The sequence below is a fragment of the Apus apus genome, chromosome 2, assembly GCF_020740795.1.
Source record: "Apus apus isolate bApuApu2 chromosome 2, bApuApu2.pri.cur, whole genome shotgun sequence".
Lineage (NCBI taxonomy): Eukaryota > Metazoa > Chordata > Aves > Apodiformes > Apodidae > Apus > Apus apus.
The window spans coordinates 59,007,175-59,023,497 of NC_067283.1; the positions used below are offsets into that span (position 1 = coordinate 59,007,175).

The following is a 16,323-nucleotide window of genomic DNA, read 5'->3' on the forward strand; positions in this document are numbered from 1 at the left end:
TTAACTAATTTAATACTGTGAATTTTAGAATGTTTTTCCCTTTGACTTTCACTTTAATATGATAAGTGAATTAAAACAAAGGACACCTTTAAGAATATTTTGGCTTTTGCTCATACAGGTAAAGGACTGCAAAGAACTGGAACACAAGTAGTAAGTGGAAATAGTTATTCTGGTGTTATGATGAATTGCATAAAGAATTACCAAAGCCTGAACACAAATTAGAACCAGTTCTTCTCCTCAGTTCAGGTCCTCTGTGCAAAGAAGAAAAAGAAGAGGAAGTAATTAAATGAATCCAAATTCTGCAGGATAAAGACATTTTCAGAGTTTCAGTAATCCTACAGAAACTTCCAGTTCTTCCCTGGTACTGTTTCTTGTAGGCCACAATAAGGATTGCTGCCTGTTAAGAAGGGTATGAGGGACATAATTAAAGCCTAAGGGCTAGGGGGAATAGCTATGAAGGCTGATCCAAGTCATGGGGTAGAAAAGCACTTTTTTCAAGTCTTGGTAGACTGCCTTTCTTCCTGCCCTCTACATTCCACCTTGTCAAGATTTTAATTAGTACAACTGGGATAGCATGGGATTACAATGGAAGTATTCCTCATTACAGCAGTACATTCAAGAAGCCTTAGGGTATTCAAATTTAGCAGTGATGCTCACAGACAAAAACCAAAAAAAATCACAAATGTCAAGTAGCTCTCACTTAAAACTGAAAACAAACCTAATTTGAGTGAAGCTGAAAAAAACCATTTCTGGCTAGTATTCCACTGAAAGTGAATACTACTGTGCACCCTGAAAGGCTTCAAAATTTTGCCAGTCTTATGTTACAGGAAAGGCTTCAGCAGCTTTGACTTTCATGATGAATTATAACTCATACATAATTTCAGAAACTCAGCTATGTTTACATGTGGTAGGAATTCAGTAATCTCATATTTTATTTCAATGTGAGATTATTTTTAACTAAAAATTTAGAAATATTTTTTAAGATGAACAATCCCTATTGCCACAAGATGTCCACAATGACAACAGAGAAAGGATACAGTTTATTCCTAATTTTTTTACAGGTCTGTGGAAGTTTCTCAGTGAAGGATCTGGGATCCCAAAGCTTTTTCAGGAAATTAAGAAGCAAGTAGAAACTTCTAACATCAGTAGTACTAGTAAGAAAGAAGATAGTAAGGAATTGAGCAAAGTGATATGTGGGAAAAAATAGGCAAGGATTCTCATGTTACAATACTTGCACACTATTCTATTTGTTCTACAGAAGGCTAGGAAAGCATCATTTTCACCAGTCAAGCCTGGGAGTTTCTGGCTTAGGCGATAGCAGTTGTTACATGCTTCCTTGCTAAATGCACTCATTCCTGCCCATAAAGGAAGTAATTTTGCTCAAGATATCCAGGTATATTATTTTTTTTTTTTTCCACAGATTTAAGAAAAGCAAAGTGGAGCTTAATTTATAACGTTATTTTTTTTCTTGCAAATGGCTCCAAGATACTGCTATCATTCAATACACTTTAACATGGCTTTGGTTTTTGTCCTCAGAACGTTTCTGCTTAAGAAATGCGCTAATTCTCATACCTGCATTATCTCATTTGAGAGGTGAAATACATGATGATAATAACAGCAGAAAACAGTAGTTTAAGTAGGGTCCTTAATACTGCAAAATGTAATAAATGGAAAATAGGTTTGATATTTCGAAATGGAGTAGGAAGGTGATTATGAGACAGCAATTTTTTCAGTTATGCATTTGTTTTGTAGTGTATACACAAGAAAATGAGAAAGGTTAGCATGCAAAAGGAACTTCATAGGGATATTAGTTTAAACTCGCTTTCCACAGTGAAGAAAGAAAAATTAGGGCAAAAATCCAAATAGCTAAAGCTGTATTTTGAGTAGCTTACAATTTAAACATTTTATTTACTGAAATTGACTGTTTGTTTCAAGGAAAAACTGAGGATAGAAACCAGACAAAAATCTCTTGCTAACTAGAAAACAATATCCCAGAATGTCATGCACATAAACTAAACATGATACACAGTACGAAGTCATATCAATGTAGGATTTCTTGCTTTATATACGAAAATGTCCTTTACATAGGCAGATCCCTTTCAACATAGGATAAAAATTTTACATATATTCCTAAAAACACCTGTGCAAAACTTCATTTTTGGGAAGCAATAAGAATTCAGAATTAATCAAATATCACACCTAGTATAAACACAATAGTGCCTCTTTTTGTCTTCTACATATATTGAGCCTACCTTCAGTAGAACCATAGAGTAGTTTGGGTTGAAAAAGGCTTCAAAAATCATCTAGTCCAACCCTGCTGTGATGAGCAGGGACATCTTCAGATTGCTCACAGCCCTGTCGAACCTAACCTTATATGTTTCCAGGGATGCGACATCTACCACCTCTCTGGGAAACCTGTTTTAGTGTTTTACTTCCATCATTGCAGTCTGAATCTACACTTTTTTAGTTTAAAACCATTGTTCTTTGTCCTATCTCTATAGGCCCTACTAAAAGGTTTATCCCCACCTTCTTATAAAGCCCCTTTAAGTACTGAAAGCCTGCCATAACATCACAGAGCCTTCTCTTCTCCAGGCTGAACAATCTCAACTGCCTTGGCCTGTCTTCAGAGACAAGGTGCTCCAGCCCTCTGATCACCTCCATGGCCCTCTTCTGGATCCAATCCAATGTGTTCAGGTCTTTCCTGTGATGGGGACTCCAGAGCTGCACACAGTACTCCAGGTGGGGTCTCACAAGAGTGGAGTAGAGGGGCAGAATCACCTCCCTCAACCTGCTGGTTATGCTTTTGATGGACCCTAGGATATGGTTGGCCGTATGGGCTGCAAGTGCACATTGGCACTTCATGTTCAGTAAAGGGAGTAAAATTATTTACACACAGATAAATCTTGAGAGAAAGCTTATAACTGTAGAAAAACTGTATATGTGGACTTAATTCTACAAGGATTAGTGTAGCATTGTCATAAACATGTAAATGCCAGGACAGATTCTGGAAAAAAGGAAAACTGGAAAAGCAGCAATGTGACAGAACGACCTAGCTGAACTGACACTGCTTTGTACCAACTATAAAATGAAAAATGCAGCTAGCTTTTATTCTAATGGAGAAAGTGTTGTGAACAACCAGATTACATAATTTTTTGCTAAGAATCTTTTTTTCCATTAATCTCTTGTACTTGACTTCTGTACCTGAATATACTGCTAGTCCTGATAGCGAAGAAAAAAAAGATGAACAAATGTCAAGACATAAACCAAGTTTCAGCTGAATTTTCCTAAACTCTGTGGATTCTCCACTTTCTGCCATGTTGACAAGTATCTAAGTAATCATATGATATACAGGATATATTTTACTATTTTAATTTCAGTTATGAGTGCTTAGCTTGTCATCAACTGAATCTACTTGATGATTTACCTGTACTTTGGTCATACTCCTAACAGATAAACAGTTCCCAAAGTATCGGGTTCTTTACCAGGCTTCTTTCAACCCCAAGAAGAGATACTGTATTTTAGACACCACAGCACAAACACTATTTTTGCCTGTAGTACTACCTCACTTGACTATAATCATAAAACATTTATCAGGCAAGGACGTACAGAGAAGATTCTACTGACTTTCAACACATTGGGTTCCACCATCATGTGACAAAAAACCACATGCTACACCAAGCAGCAAGAGGAAAATATCACTATAGATCATTCATTGTTACTTTTGGGTAGGTCTTCCCTCACATAAGAGCTTCAGTAGTCATAGACAACCTGAGATTCCACCTGCAGTGGCAGGGTTATCTTGGACTGGTTTTAATCTTTACTTCTGAAACACAATAAACAGAAAGAAACTTCATACTTCCTCCTGCCGCTTTTACATCCTCATACTTTCAAACATCAAATAGCATTGTTCAAGCGAATGTGCCTTGGAAACTATGTTTGGCTCTAAGGTTAACTGTATTCTTTAGGAAAAGCTGAAGAATTAAGATGTTTTATTGAGTGCTCAAAAAGTATAGTTTTGTCTGAAAGAGAAAAACTTTAGCTTTCACTTAATTAACATTTCATTCAGTACAAGTATTCAAGACATTGAAATTACGATCTGTTTCTGTTTACTGAAATACTAGTGAATATAAGGTTACAAATAAGATTAATGTATTGCATGCTAATGAATGGCTGCTTCCCTTTAACTCCATGATAAATGTGACTGCCCCTTTTTCAAACTCATGTGAAGTGTAATAACCTCATCTTCTCATCAGCGAATGTTTAAAAATTTATTTAATTAAGTTGAGGGCGGGGGGAGGAGGAAGGTAAATTATAAAGCATTTAAGTTATCTACATGGCCTGAGCAAGCTACCACATTCCTTGCTTTACAACCTCTCTTTTGCTCTTGTCTTGAATCATAATTATGACTGTTGCATGAGAGATCATGGAACATAGAAGAAAAAGAAAAAAAAGGTAAATACTAAAATAGAAAAGCCCTTTTTCCTGGTTTTAGCCAGGATTGAACAAATTTTATTTTTAGTAATTTTAGTTTTCAATTTAAGTGTCTTTTAAGTAACTGCACTTGCTGAAGTTAACAGCATGTTTTTCATTCAGCTTCTGTTTCTAACACTGATAACACTTGATGCTAGTAGTAATTGTTTCATTAAAGCTCTGTAGTTTAATTTCCAACCCATGTCTCTCTCCCTTACTCTCTTTCCCTTCCATTTCTGGGAAGGGAGATGGGTTAATAGAGAGCATCTATCATTTGTTATTTGCTGAGTTAAACTTTGACACACGTCAAACTCTGCAACTTTGGATAGCAGCACCACACTGTTTTTTTAAAACCTGCAAGGTATAATCATGTAAAGACCAGAAAAACGCAACTGGCAGATACATAATCCACCCTTTTAAAGCCCAGATAAAAAGTAAGAATTATAGGATTATTAGGAGCAAATAGAAAGGTGGTTCCTGGATGTGAAGGAATACTTAGCATAACACTGAAGAGATCAAAGGGATGCTGACTATTATCTTGCGTAGGAAATACTTTGTTAGTGGGGAAAAAACTAAGTCCTATTATTCATGCTCTTTTTACACCTCTGAAAGGTAGCATTTATATTAAAAGAATATATTAAAGAAACATGAGAATGAACACAACATTTATGCAATATTTCTACTTAGAAAAAGAATACACTGTCCTCTACTAATGATTATCAAGATAACTGTGCTCAAAATATCTTCACCAACAGTCCAGACAAAATAGCAGTTCAATAGTCAAAATGTCTAACCTAAATCTTCCCTCTTGCAGCTTGAAACCATTACCCCTGTCCTGTCACTACAAGCCTTTGTAAAAAGTCCCTCTCCAGCTTTCCTGTAGGCCACTTCACCTACTGAAAGGCCACTAGAAGATCTCCCTGGAACCTTCTATTCTCCAGGCTGAACAACCCCAACTCTCCCAGTTTGCCCTTGTACAGGAGGTGCTCCAGCCCTCTGATCATCTTCATGGCCCTCCTCTTGACCTTCCCCAGGAGCTCCATGTCCTCCTTATGTTAGGAGCTTCAGAACTGCACACAGTACTCCAGATGAGGTCTCACAAGAGCAGAGTAGAGGTGCAGAATCCCTTTCTTTGACCTGCTGGCCACGGTTCTTCTGATGCAGCCCAGGACTCAGCTGGTTTTCTGAGCTGCAAGCACACACTACCAGCTCATCTTGACCTTCTCATCCACCATCACCTCAAATCCTTCTCCTCCTGACTGTTTTTGATCCATTCCCCCCCAATCTGTATTTGTGCATGGAATTGCCCCAGCTTAGGTGCAAGAACCTTGCACTTGGCCTTGTTGAACTGCATGAGCCCTCTTCTCAAGCCTGTCAAAGTTCCTCTGGATGACATATTTCCCCTGCAGTCTGTGCTCAGACCTCACCACACACAGTTAGGTGTCATCAGCAAACTTGCTGAGGGTGCACTCAATGCCAATGTCCATGTTGCTTACAAAGACGTTAACTAGCACTGGGCTCAGTACCAATCCTCGGGCAACACCACTCATCATCTGAGCATTGAGCCATTTATCAAAACTCTTTGAGTGGGACCATCCAGCCAGTTCCTTAGCCAAGGAGTGGTCCATCCATCAAATCTGTATCAGTGTCGTGTCACTACCAGGATGTCGTGTGGGACATGATCGAAAGCTTTGCACAGGTCCAACCACCATATATCTCCTTTCCTCCATATATTAGCATGTGATTTTGCTCAACTTAATCAAAGTATACTGATTCCATCAAAACAACATGCAGAAGTATTGATTTCTGTGACCAGGTAGGATATGGATAAAGTTCCATCCAAGTATGAACACCACTAATCCGAAGACCAGTAACTACAGGTCTTACTGAAAGAGCTATTTATTCCAGAAACCATTTCCTGTCACACAAAGGACAATAAATTCACTAGAAGTAGTCAGAATGGCTTCTCAAAGAGGAAGCAATGCTTGATCCACCTAGTTAACTTACTGTGCTGGTTTGGTTTGGTGAATTTTTTGGTAGCAGAGGAGGGGCTCCATGGGTGGCTGCTGTAAGAAGGTGATAAGCTCTCTCAGCTCCAAAACCAGCTAACGAAGGAGCCATTAGAGGCACAATAGATGAGCTTCTGTGATTAACATATGAAAGAGCTGAGTAAGAGCTGAGCAGAGTGAGCAGGGAGAAAGAGCTGAGCTGGAGAGGCAGAGCTGTGCTAGTGTTCCTGAGAAAGAATGGGAAGAAGGTGCCCAAGCAGAAGTTCCCTGGCAACCTATGGTGAGATGGCAGCTGTCCCCCTGCACTCATGGAGGAACGTGGTGGAACATTCCCTGAAGGTGCCAGGAGGAGTGAACATGGATTCTTCTGCCAGAGGACTTGGATTTGCTGCCAGTGGACTTGGATTATGAAGCTGTGGAAGACCCCAGCACCAGGGGAGGTGGCTGTTCCCGAAGCAGCCTGTGACTTTGTGGGAAGCCCACTCTGAAGCAGTTTGCTCCTTACCTTGTGGGAAGGACTCATGAAGGAGAGGTTCATGGAAGACTCTCTCCCATGTAAGGGACCCCATGGGGAAACATGGGAGGACTGTAAGGAATCCTTCTTCCTGAGGAAGAAGGAGCAGCAGGAAACACTAAACTGTGGACTCACTCAGAAACCCATCCCCTGTTCCCCTGTGCTGCTGGGGGGAAGGAAATAGAGACATTGGGAACAAAGTGATTTGGGCCTGGGAAGAAGGGAGGGCTGGGCATAATGTATGTAAGCACTGCTCTTTGTGTTGTCTGTGTCCTGTGTGCATCTGCTTAGCATTTGGTTGTTTTTTCGTTCCCCAAGTCTGTTTTGCCCGTGATGTTAATCGGTGAAGAACCCTCCTTGCCCCTTGTCTTGACTCATGAGCTTCTAGTTGTCCTTTGTACTCCTCATCCCACAATGTGGGGGCTGGGTGGGGAGGAGGGGAGAAGTTGAGTGAGTGGCTATGTGGCTGTGTTTCTTTGTTGTCGTGTTAGGCCCAAACCACAACACTTAAGTGATTGAATGACAGGCCTGGTAGGTGAGAGGAGACCAATGGCTAGTGTCTACTGTGCCTTCAATAAGGCCTTTGACAGTGTCCCATTATAGCTCAAGCTGTTGCCATAGGGGCAGGGTGAGCAGACAATGAGGTGGATTGCAAAATGGCTGAATGGACAGGCCCCTAGAGTGGTGACCAGTGGTACAAAGTCTAATTGTAGCCTGGTAAATAGCAGTGTACCTCAGAGGCTGGTACTGGTTTCAGTCCAGTTCAACATTTTCATTAGTTATTCAGATGATGGGAAGAGTGTACCCTCAGTAAATTTGCTGGTTACACAAAACTGAGAGGAGTGGGTGATAGGTCAGAGAGTTGTGCTGCCATCCAGAGAAGCCTCAACTGTCTAGAGAAATGGGCTGACAGTAACCTTGTGAAGCTCAGCAAGAAGTGCAAAGTCCCACATTAGCAATGAACACTCCCATGCACCAAATATATGCTGGGTATCACCCAGCTGTAAAGCAGCTTGGCCAAAAAGGATCTGGGGGTCTTGTTGGCCACCAAATGGAACATGAGCTATCAACATGCTTGGCAGCAAAAAAGTCTACTGATATCCTGCACTGCATTAGGCGAAATAGTGCCAAGCGGGCTGAGGGAGGTGCTCCTCCTCCTCTGCTCAGCACTGGTGAGGCCATCCATGGAGTATTATTTCCAGCTCTGGACTCCTATGTACCAGAGAGACATTAATAGACCAGACAGAGCGCAGAAAAGGGTCAGGAAGTTGATGAAGGGATTGGAGCATCTTACATATGAGGAAAGGCTGAGAGACCTGGGACTGTTTAGCCTGGAGAAGAGAAGGTTCTGGGGGGAATCTCATCAGTGTGTATAAATATTTAATGGGAGGGTGCAAAGAAGACAAAACGAGGCTCTTTTCACTGGTGTCCAGTGAAAGGACCAGAGGCTAAGGGCACAAACTGAAACATGGGGTGTTCCCTCTGAAGATCAAGAAACACTTTTCACTGTAATGGTGGCCAAACATTGGCGCAGCTTGCCTAGAGTGGTTGTGGAGTCTCCATCCTTGGAGACATTCAAAAGCTGTCTGGACAGGATCCTAGGCAAGCAGCTGTAGGTCAGTGTCCTTGTGCAGAGAGGTTGGATTGTAGAATCATGAAGGGACCTTAAAGATCATCAGGTTCCAACCTCCATGCTATGAGCAGGGACACCTAAGACCAGACCAGGCTACACAAAGCTTTATCCAACCTGGCCTTAAACACCTCCAGGGAGGGGACTTCCACAGCCTCCCTCGGCAACCTGTTTCAGTGCCTTCCTGCCCTCCAGAGGGCCAGTCCAACCTCCACCATATTTTGATCCTGTAGAGACTCAGTGTCCAGTAAAATATCAAACTGATGCTTGTCTTACAGGACACTATACATGTATTCCTATGTTCTTTCTCCCTAGCCATGAGCTTCAGAGACAGTTGCATCATAGAAGTATGACACTGACTTAGGCCTTAAACATAGTCACTTGCCACTGAATGACCTGATTTGAAATATTATTTTTCCCTAGTTCACTACTGTGCCAAAGTCATCTGCAGGATTAAGTAGGATGAAATAGCTGAGGACCAGACCTATTTCAGTGGAAAATCTGGCAATTTAATTCAAACCAAGTCCTATAGGAGCTTAAAACTATAGAGTATGCATCAGAACAGAAAATCAAGCATTCAAACACTGTTTCGTTCAGTCTGGCATAAATATTGAAACCACTTAACTCACTAAATAGCATTTATTAAATTTATTTGTTAAGCATATGTCTAAGCTGTCAAGGCCTTGAAGAATAATTAAAGCACCTAGCTCTTCAGGACCTTAGCTTAACTGCACTACTGCAGAGAGATGAGAAAAATCAGAGACAATTTCCTGAAAGAGCAAAAAAAAATATGCAGATAAGAAATATTCTTCCATGACTTTGGACTCAACACTTCATCTTGGAATAGAATGAGCCATACAGAAGGTACAGGACTCAGTAATCCATTATCCAAGTACTTCAGAACAATTCAAAACATAGTAAGTAGGGGAAAAGAAGTTTTGTATTAGAATTCAACTTATTTATTAATGCAAACTGGTCGTTAAACTGATTGACTTTTATAGACTTCAGGTGGAATGAGTCAAAACAACTGGAAATGCAACTTTTGTACTGCCAGGTCAAAATAATAATTCTGGATTTCCAATACTAATTTCCCTGCTAAGCATTTCCAACACACAAAGCCCCACAAGAACAAAAGGAACCTCATTAAGCCTTTCACTTGAACAACCTGTGTACACCTGAAAAGGTTTGCTGCTTGCACTTATTACTTGCAGGCCTGTGGTCAGCTGCATAATCGCATGAGAGCTTTACAATCATTTTGGGTGTTTGTAGATCACTTTAAGTAATAAGTGGCTGTAGCCCTGAAGACAGTTAATCAATGGTTTCAACAATTCTAAGACTACAGTATTAAAAGGATTCCATTGTCCTACACAGAACACCAAGCACTTTGTACACAGGTGCCTGAATGTAATAGATGGCAGAGATCCTTTCTTTGGTATGCATGCCTGAACTGTATTCAATTCAGGGCGCTTCTCGAAATGCCAGTATTTTCTTATATAATTGCCGTTCTATATTTATTATTAGTCAGGGGATGTAATCTGAATCTTGTTGAATTATACTGTCCTGATATCTTCTTCCCTACTCTAAATAATTAAGACTTGAGACTGGCAAGACTTGGAGGGGGAGGGGGTGAGAAGAGATGTGTGTTTCAGGGAAGCAGGAAGGACAGGAAAAGGAGGAGTAAGGTACAAGAGTAAAATGGAAATAAAATGTGAAAACAAGCATCCATTTACAGATAATAAATTTAATAAAGACATGGCTTACACAGTTGTTCCTAGGACTGGAAATGCTAAGCTGTTATTCTATGTTGGAAATGTTATTTTCAGAGGCCTAAAATATTGCATATAAAAGGTAATTCCTTTGAAGGTGGAGATTTTTACACTAGTTAACCTTCCTGGCTCACAGGTATTCTAAACAGCACTTTGCAAAAGGAAATACAGCGTCTGACTAAAATGAAGACACCCTGGTTATATAACATAGTTGCCAGCACAAATATATAGCCTATGTAATTGTTTTTAAGATAGATAATAAAAGGGTACATCCAGGAAAGAATTGCATATGCCTCACTTATAAGTATGCCAAGCTATTCCAGCTTCTAGTCATGATGCAAAGTCCCTTTTCATATTATCACTTGCTAACAAAAGCAGCTTTTAACAAGCACTACAATCATAACAAGGCTGGTAGTTCAAGCATTGCAGGGTCTTGTAGCATCCTTATCATTTGAGTCTCTGACTCAATTTTCAGTTAAATACTTCAAATAAAGTTCTACTAAACATCCTTCAGCATAAAGATGTTATTTACTGAAGAAGTGTCAACAGAAGAGCTATCTTTTGTCACATATTTTGCTGTTATTAAACCAATGCTCTAAATCACTTTCTCTGCATAATTTACATTTTTCACTAGTGTTAAAATGCTGGCAGGAGAAACTTGGGACTCAAATGAGCTTTGGTTTTGACAGTTTGCTTTGGAGGGAGGGGTATTGATTTCTTCAAAGAAAATACTGCCCAGGAGTCTAAATTGGATGGGTTGTTAGACCTGCATTTCATAGTTCTTTCCCTAGCCCATCCCTAACATGCTTAAAATTCTCCACAGCAATTGTGTTAACAAAATACTTAGTAGAGCTTCTTTCTCAGAGTACTTTGAAGCAATATGAAGAGGCCTGGGCATGCAGAAACTAGGGCATTTTTAGGAATCGATACCTCTATAAGCTTAGAGATAGTGTGCTTTACAGCTTGTGTCTGCCTAAAGTCTCAAGAACCAAGAGCTAGGCCAGCCTTCTAGTAGTTTGTTAGTTGTTATGGAGTCACTTCTTCCCCTTCCTCCAAAGCATTGTGGCATTCCTGAAGACAGATTTGCCAGCTGCCCTGGATTCAAATTTCACTCCCACTTTTAAATTTCTAATGTAAAAGCCTTTAGAATTTGTGTGCAACTACATTTGTGACATTCTTAGACTCAGCATAAACTATATCAACAGAACAGTTGGCAAGAGGTTTTAATTGCAGATAATGAAAAGAAAGGCTATGTACCCTTCCTCATTCCTGTTCATAGTCACTCACCCTCTTAGAGCTGCTTATCTGCAAGTTCAGGGGGCTAAACAGACAGAAAGACTGTAATGGTTTTTTTTAATTTTCTTTTCAGACAAGCAACTAACTACCCTCTGAAAAATGTTGTAGTACACAAAAGGATTTCATGCATAAGTAGGAATTTTACAAGTTCCTCAACATAACCTCCACTGAAAATATAAATACAATCTCTCTGTCTCCTAGGTTTTTTAATATGAATAGAAGCATGGAGTGGATAACCTCCAGGTAAATCTTTTTTTTTTGTTTTGTTTTGTTTTGTTTTTGTTTTTTTTTTGTACAATAGACTCTCCTCAGGCAAGTTTGTATGCAATATTCAGAGTTTAAACAGTTTCTTCTCTTGCCCATTTTTAGCTCCTGAACTGATTTTTACTTTTCTTCTACTTGTTTCCAAAGTTGTTTTCTGATCTCCCTCCTTCTGGCAGACTTTCCTGCCACTGTTTTTATCTTCCACATGTCTGTTTATTAAAAGGTTATTTTCAAGATGTTACCTATTAAAGATATATAAAGAAGGAGGAGAACGCATGAAGAAAGGAACTTAGAAAATACAAATGCATGTGTATTTAATCTTAAATCAGAACTATAGTACGCAAGTACATTGATTAAAAATATTACATGCTTTATCAACATAGTTACTGTAGGAAATGTCCTAGCCTATAACTATATGTATGTGTATATATATATATATATATGCAGACACGTATGTATTTGGGTTTTGGGGTCTTTTTTGGTGTGGGGTTTTTTTTAATTGGTATTGCTTGTTTTATCTGGAGAACTGAGGTACCAGGAAGTGGACACTTTAAGTCCACTTGGAGGGTTCTCAGCTGTACCTCTTGTACCTTCTTCATGTAGATAAGATGTTTTTCTGGCTTAGTTTTACACATGTAAGTAGTTTATTGGCCTTATCCCATGGCTTATCCCATAAGGATACTCATTTGTAGTGATAAGAAAGCCTATCAAAAGAGGAAATAAAGATCATTAGCCAAAGTAGAACACTGTGTCCCTTAGAATGGAGAGCTGGAACATGTCAAATGAAGAGGGTCAAATCAAATCTATTACAGTATGTAAAACTGTACACTGAGATGCCTCAGAAATTTCATAGTAGACACAGACAATGTAATTTCTTTCCTATTGTGCATGAAAGCCCACTGCATGAGGACACTTCTTTCACAGTTTCCTTTGTAGTGATACTCAGACTTGTCCAAGAGATAAAAGTATACTTCTCGTGGAAAAAAAATATATATAAAAAAAAATTAAAAATTTGTACCTTTCTTTTCACAAACACTAAAACACTATGCATGTCTTCATGTATTTGGGATGCTTAGGAGAATTCACAAACTATAGTTTCATTGCAGAACACCTTGTGGACATCAATGTACATTCTGAATATACTCAACATGAAAATCAAGTCCGAGAAGATCCACAAGGATGTCCTATTAAATTCACATTTCTCTGAGATATATGACATTACAAACAGCAACTTTAAAACAAACAAAAAAACCCCCACACCTAAAAACAAACAAAGCAAAACCCCTAGCAAACAAAACAAAACCACAAATCCCTAAGAATATTATAATAGAGGAGAAGGCAAAGTATTTTCATACACGTTTCATCGCTAGCTGCCAATTGCCATTCCCAGAACACCCTTTGCTGACCCACTTGCCTGCCATGTGCCAGTAAAATATCTCTCCCAGCCTCTGTAACCATGGAAAAGTGAACTTCTGTGTATAAGAACAGCTCTCCCCCTGCTGAAAAACCCATATCAAACGCAGAATTTTAACTCCACTACCTTTGCCCTTCTTCAGGTAGTAAACTGACAAACACAAGGGCAGATGATTTATATTCTCTTCCTCAGTTCTTTTATGTATGCTTTTTGAAAGTATAAAACTTCTTTGAAACAGCACAACATTTTTGCCATTCAAAATCTTCTGATAGATTTCTGGTTACTTTCCAGAACTCTTGACAAACCAAGCCAATTAAAAGGCTGACAAGCTGTTTTTTTCAGTTCCCTTTCTTACCAAATGATATGAACGCTTTCATGCTTTCCTCATTAATAAGGTGTTGAACAGTGAGTGTACGCTTCTGCTTTTCTATTTTCTTTTATTTGTGACTGGTGGGGAGAGCAGGAGCATTCCTAAGCTCTCAGTGGAATACAGCAGTTGCCCATTGTTTCCTCAGATACAGTGTCCAGAGTAGTATAGGATATCTCATATAACCCACCAATAAAAGGTAAGAGGGCTGAAAACAATAGCATCAAGCAAATAAAATATATTCCAATTAAACAGTGACAGTGACTCTTCTAGATCAGCAAACAGCACTATCAATGTAAGATTGTTTTTGAAAAAGTAACAAAGTTCATAACACAAAGGTCAGAGCATTTATATAAATTCACTAAAACTACACTTAAGTTAGACTAGGTCCTTAGTTTTCACTGATTCCAATCTGTGCTCCACGGCTTATACTTTTTCAGCTGTGTCAGATGGTCTGATAACACATAGTAACTTCCTCTAAGTTATGCTCCTTCACTAATTCAGCAATGCACATCGAAGCATAGAATGCTAAGTTCATTTTTTGATGGTGCTAGCTAATCTAGCTACCATCATAAGCAGGAGAATAGTGCATAGCCAACTGGAATAGGTATTGTATAAGTAATAAGGCCCAATTTCTGTTTCACTCCTATAAGAAGTTTTTCCTGGGAGCAACAGGAATGCAAGGCTTCAAGGAACTTGCAAGGGTCTGCAAGGAGTCAGATGAAGAAGCTGTGGTACTAGGTGCTGAAAATGAACTAGGTAATCCACTGGGTAAGGTGAAAATCACTCTGCTAAGAATTGTGTTGGGCAATATTATGAAATCAGGACAGAGTACAGCAACCCCCTGAAAATGGGTCAGTGAATTCAAAAGCTTTCTTAATTTATGTTGGGTGGGAGAAGGGGAAGGGAGAAGGGAGAGGACATGTATTTTTTATATGTGTGTGTATGTATATATATATGCATATATATATATAACTCTGGACTCACCGATTTTGGCCAAGCTGGCCACAAGTATCCAGAGTGTAATGATATAAGGGTCCTTGACGTGATCCCATTTGAAAGAGACGATGGCAAAGCTTTCAGGCTGGCTGTTATTTAGAGGGCTTCCCGAGCTTCTCTGTCCCAGTGCCGCTGGGAGACACATAACTCCCAGGAGGAACCCCACTCCAGATACCTGCCTCATCTCCAAGCCACACAACAAAATCCTGCTTCCCCTTCCCGGAGAAATCCCGTCTCTTCGGAGGTTCTTAGGGGTGAGGTCCTTGTCCCTTCGCAGAGACGCGACCGTGGACTGCAGGACACCGGTGCTTTCAGGAGCCGGCGGAGAGGGTCCTATCCCGCCACCGTCTACGCGGCTGCACCGGCTGGCTCAGGTGCCACTTTGCACGCGGTCGTCAAGGAGGGGCCAGGGGCTCTGTGCATAGGCAGATGCTTCGAGCTGGGTTCCTGCTGCTTTTCCGCACCTGCCTTTATGAGGCTGTTCCCTAGCGGCTGGAGGCGGAGCTTTCCTGCTGCTCCCGAGAAGGCTGCAGTGCGGAGGTAACGATGCCCTGAACCTTCGGAATCGGCGGTGGAGCTCCGCACCGCAGAGGGGATGACGACAGGGTGTGGGCTGTGCTCACCGTCCCCCCTCGGCTTTGTGGGCATGGGGGTTGGAAAGAAGTGGCCTTGAGCTTCTGGCACTGGGGCCCGAAGCTGGGGCGCTCCCTAGGGCATGGTCGGATCCGTGCTGAGATCGGAGCCGGACAAGCAGGAGATCCAAACGTCGCCTGTTCGGCGCTTTGGACGAGCTGCCCAGCTGGTCAGCCTCCTTCCCTCAGACCCACTGGCCTAGCGGGTTGCAGCAGAGGAAACGCCCTCTTTTATGCTTTCAGCTTCAAATCGCGTTAAGGTCTAGCTCACCGAAGATACAGCGAGTTTCTCAAACTAGCGTTTTCTTTTGTCCACCAGAGAGCACCTCCTCCCTGGGTGCTTAGGGAAGTGACACTAGCAGGCAAAATTTAGCTTTCCACTTAGATATGACAGTTGTTTGCTTAGATGTCCTATATTAAAAGCACTACCTGCCTTCTTTCCCTCTTCCTTTTTTATGGTTACAGTGTGAAATCTTTTAGAAGGTTTTCACCTTCTCCCTGCTGTCCCAGACCATCCATGTTGCATGTTGTAGGCAGGTGGACCCAGGATAATCATCATCCAGCAGTAAAATGGCAGCAAAGTGGCATGTTCCCAGGAAATAGAGCTGAGCGCACCTTTCCACACACCACAGCAATAGAAGGTCCTGTCTTCTTTTGTGTGCTCTGAAGCAATCTAGCTGGCCACATGTGCAGTCAACTGCTTCTGTGACTTTCCATGGAAAAAATACTGCCTTTTGGTTTTACTTACATGACTGCTGCTTTTATGAAAAGTTAAAAAATGAACATGATCAACCTTTCCTTTAAAATATTTGGAAGATTAAGAAACAAATTTTATTGTATTTATCTCACTTGGGAGAAAATCTAAGTACTTTTTCAAAGTCCAAATGAGCTGCCCAGATGCTATAAATCAATTAACTGGTTAACTGAAACAATAAATTTGCATAGAATATAACTGTTATGAA

The 16,323-nt window shown here is 40.4% G+C and overlaps 1 protein-coding gene across 1 annotated transcript in view; it reads right to left on the reverse strand.

Annotated features, from left to right (window-relative positions):
- Nucleotides 1-15,212, reverse strand: part of SLC9A3 (solute carrier family 9 member A3) — a 51,021-nt gene extending 35,809 nt beyond the window's left edge. Inside the window, exon 1 of the mRNA XM_051611751.1 lies at nt 14,718-15,212. Within this exon, the coding sequence (XP_051467711.1) occupies nt 14,718-14,913 (196 nt within the window). The 5' untranslated portion in view covers nt 14,914-15,212. The remainder of the gene's footprint in view (nt 1-14,717) is intronic.
- Nucleotides 15,213-16,323: the final 1,111 nt, after the last annotated feature.